The sequence below is a fragment of the Nicotiana tabacum genome, chromosome 18 (assembly GCF_000715075.1).
Source record: "Nicotiana tabacum cultivar K326 chromosome 18, ASM71507v2, whole genome shotgun sequence".
In the NCBI taxonomy this organism is placed as follows: domain Eukaryota; kingdom Viridiplantae; phylum Streptophyta; class Magnoliopsida; order Solanales; family Solanaceae; genus Nicotiana; species Nicotiana tabacum.
In genome coordinates, this window is record NC_134097.1 from 17,557,074 (window position 1) to 17,561,132 (window position 4,059).

The 4,059-nt window shown below is 34.7% G+C and overlaps 1 protein-coding gene across 1 annotated transcript; it reads right to left on the reverse strand.

Annotated features, from left to right (window-relative positions):
• Positions 1 to 1,561: 1,561 nt before the first annotated feature.
• On the reverse strand, positions 1,562 to 3,134 carry LOC107775109 (defensin-like protein P322). The gene is made up of 2 exons (XM_016594790.2): positions 2,974 to 3,134; positions 1,562 to 1,945 (listed from the first exon to the last, which is right to left on the reverse strand). The coding sequence occupies exons 1-2, from the start codon at positions 3,035 to 3,037 to the stop codon at positions 1,773 to 1,775; spliced, it is 237 nt and encodes a 78-aa protein (XP_016450276.1). The 5' UTR covers positions 3,038 to 3,134; the 3' UTR covers positions 1,562 to 1,772.
• Between the last annotated feature and the right edge of the window lie 925 nt (positions 3,135 to 4,059).

A 4,059-nucleotide genomic window follows, 5' to 3' on the forward strand; every position in this document is an offset into this window, starting at 1 on the left:
AAAAGAGTTGGATGGAAAAGCACGATATCTTCCTAGGTAGGAACATATTTCCCATTGCTTAACTTTTTTTTTTTTTTTAATTCCAACTCTGGCTTATCTAGTTTTCCTTTTTTGAGAAACAAATGTTCTATTAATACATATTCCCCATAGAATCAGTAAAGATGCAAGCAACAAAGTCTAATAGTGTAAGGTAATTTCTGTACTTTTGTTGTAAGCTCAAAATTGTACACACTCTCAAGATTGGGGCACCTGGACGATACCATTGCTGTATATAGGGGTGCTCAAAACTGAATCGAAATCGAATCGAAACCGAAATCCGAACCGTAAAAGTTGCTTAATGACTTATTGGTATCGGGTTAACGGTTTAATGGATGGGGAACAGATTGAAATTTTTTTATTAACGGCTTATCGGTTTGGTGGCGGATTTTTTAATTTTCATAACGGATAATCCATTAACCCGTTAAGAATATATATATATATATAAAATTTATTTTATCCATATATTACTATGTATATTAAATAATAAAAATTCCTTCCATACTTCCACTTCGAGTACTGGACCTCTATTAGACATTTAGACTATATACTTATGGTGTCTCTATGATTTGCTTTATGACTACTTTGGACAGTGCTTAGTTAAAAGCCGCTCAAATGCTTTATATCCTTCTTGGGGTTTAGTCACATGTTACTCTCAAGTTTCATGCTAATTAACACTTCGTTGTATTTTCACTTAAAACACAAAACTAACGTTATTTTACTGTAATTATCTTCTTAGAACATTCACAAGGTTCTACACCCTTCGTTAACAGTTATATCATTTAGGTTACAGTTGATTAGTATGCTTGTTCATTCGATGTTTGTGTAACATTATAATTATACAGTTGATTAGTGTGCACAACTTTTATGAACTGTGAACAAGACCAATAAACTAGCTAGCTGAAATGTAACACTATACTTGGTGTTTCCAGTAGCCCTGCTGCTCAAACGTGTTTGCTGCTGGAACTCGTGCAGATCTGAAATGCTATCTCTGTGTGTCTTAGATTTTTACTTCGGTTTATTACACAATATACTAATTAAAAAGGTACAATCTAAACCGATAATCGCCCGTTAACCGCCCGATAATAGCTAAACCGATATCAATCCATCCGATATTGCTAGCGGATTAATATATTTACAAGCCGATAACCGATAAGCCAAACCGTTAAAACTAAATAACCGCCCGATAAACAGCCTTAGCTGTATAACATTTACTAAAAAAATTTTGTATTTCAGTTAAACCGAAATACCAATATCTTAATACCGAGAACCGTACCGAAGTACCAAACTTTTAGAAATTCCATAACGAATTAATACCGAAGAACCGAACCCGAGGTATCGAATTAATTCGGTTCGATCCGATTTTTCGAATTTTATGTTCACCTTGTATTAGTCTTATCAAAGAGGAAGCTGACCTTGAAAAGAACTCTTAGAAGATCTCCGGTCGTGTTCAAATATGATACTTTGAATTTCCAAACTAGGTATAGATGCAAATGCCAAAAAAAAAAAAAAAAAAAAGAGGAAAGAAGATAAATTATTCATTAGCATTACAGAAAACCAAAAATACATCACAGAAAATACATACCAAAAGTCTACCACCATAATTGCATACAATCAAAGATCACGGCTACCGGTTTAAGAAATTAAACTAACTAGCACGTCATCTTTGAACAATCATAGTGCTTATTTCAAATTTAGTTACTTTTACTTATATAATTAAGGGATAATATTCTCAATTAGCAAGGCCTAGTACAGAAACAACGGCGGCGGAATCCACGGCAGTCGCCACCAGAAAATCCTTCGGTCAGACAAACGGTGGCGCAGTTGCTGTCTCTTGAGCATGGTCCCTTGAAACGGTGGCTCTGGGACTCACAAGTTCTTGCCTCTGCAATTGTCATTGGTCCCATCTCTGTAAAATTTCCTCAACGTTAGTCATCCAAAATTTTAATTTATTGGATGCAAAACACCACTATTCACATGAAACATAAATATATACTCCCTCCGTCTCAAGTTATCTTAAAGTAATTGATTCAGCATCAAATTTAAAAATAATGAACCACTTTTGAAATGTGTAGTTTAAAACAGATCAGAAAAATTTGTGTGGCTAGAAATTATTCCATCAAGTTTAATATAAGATTAAAAAAGAAAGAATAGAGCACTTTATATTTGAAAAATGTGCTCCAGCATAGAAAACACAACAATATTATGTAAGGACGAATGGAAAGTTAAATTTATCACGCAATATTTTAGGCTCTAATTTTATTTAAGTGTTGAAAAATTCATTAGATACTATGAATAACTGACTTAAAATCTAGCAAATCAAATGAGTTTAGTGACAGAATCCTCGACACGAAACCATAATGTTCAAATCTTGAATTATATGCCCCCCTATGGTACGATAACATTGACAATTTTGATAAGTGGGCTAGTGGGTGATGAGATGGTTGAGATCTGAACTCTCATACTTTTTTTAACCCCGTGACTCAGAACCCAGAAGTTAACAGTCGTGGCTGAACAAGCCTCACTTGTCTGAACTCTCATACCTAATTAAAGGTTTTGGATTTAAGCGAGATAAATTAGTAATTTTTGATAGGAAATGCTTAGAAGAGTAGCCTAGGTGGTTTTGAAATGCTTAAAACTAAAAGAAACACCCGCACGAAGATAGGATTTCCGTTAAAGAGATTCAAAAAAGAAAAAGTTAAAAATTAAAAGAGACGATGGCCAGCGAAACTTGAACCAAGGAACTCACAAATACTTTGAACCCTTTGACCACTAAGCTATGCTTTTAGGTTTTGTCAACGAGTATACAAAACAAATTTTATCTTATATATGTACAATCTAATTTTCCAACAAAGAGGATTCAGATAAACCCCTTCCTCCCCTAAATCCGTCACTGCCCTCACACACAAAATTTTGATAGGGAAGAAGAAGACAAACCGGTAGCCATGACAAGCAATGTTAGAAGTAACACAGTAGCAAAAAAGCGCATGGAGTTTGCCATTTTTACTTGACAGATCTTTGAGAGGGAGAAGAAGAAATATTTTAGTATGTGAAAGCTAATGCTCCTATCTTTTCTGTGAGCTACTAATTGGCTATGGTATGGGGGTTTTATAAGGGGTTATCACTGCAAGGATGACACATCGCTTTTTGACCGTTTGAAATAAATTACTACTACTACTATCACAATAAAAAGGAGCCCTACTTTTTCTCTCTCTTCTTTTGATTGTTTTGTACCAAACTAATAAACGCTCTTTCACTTTCTTTAATGTACCGAATTATTTGCGTATCAATTTAACCCTTCGGGGTTGCTCAAATGGTTTGGAGGACATGGTTTCCAAGTAGGGGCGGATTCAGAATTTGAGATTTATGGGTTTCTACCGTAATTTCATATTAATATGCAATAATAATTGGTTTCATAGTCAAATATTTACCAATATTTAGTGAATTTCTTAATATAAATACAGAGTCTACGCAAGAGTTATTGGGTTCCCGAAAACTCGTAGTCTATGCACTAGGTCTGCCCTTGTTTGGAAGATAAATGACCTGTGATCGATTCATCCTTAATGTCTTCTGGGTCTGAGCCTGTCGCATATGGCTTATCTAATGCGGTTTACATTCCCTATGTGGTTTACTGGCTATTATACAACGGAGGCTTTACCGAGTACGCACAGAATGCTCACTTAAAGGGCTGTAGCGGTTGCGAGTTTTCCTAAGGTTCCAAAAAACAAGTACTCCCTCCGTTCCAATTTATGTGAACCTATTTCCTTTTTAGTCCGTTCCAAAAAGAATGAACCATTTCTAAATTTGGATAAAATTTAGCTTAAACTTATAATTCTACCCTTAATGAGAAACTTTTATAATCACATAAATATTCTGGGCCCCTTTTTGACTTGTTTAGAACCACAAATTCCAAAAGTCTTCATTTTTTTCTTAAACTTCGTATCAAATCAAACAGGCTCACATAAATTGAATCGGAGAGTACTACTTTTTCTCTCACTCTTTTCTTGATTGTTTGTACCAAAC

Bases quoted from the DNA above. Each gene is read 5' to 3' on its own strand.
- LOC107775109 (XM_016594790.2), bottom strand. From the start codon at position 3,037: ATGGCAAACTCCATGCGCTTTTTTGCTACTGTGTTACTTCTAACATTG. The intron at 1,946-2,973 runs GTTTGTCTTCTT...GAAATTTTACAG, and splicing joins ATTGCTTGTCATGGCTACCG to AGATGGGACCAATGACAATT.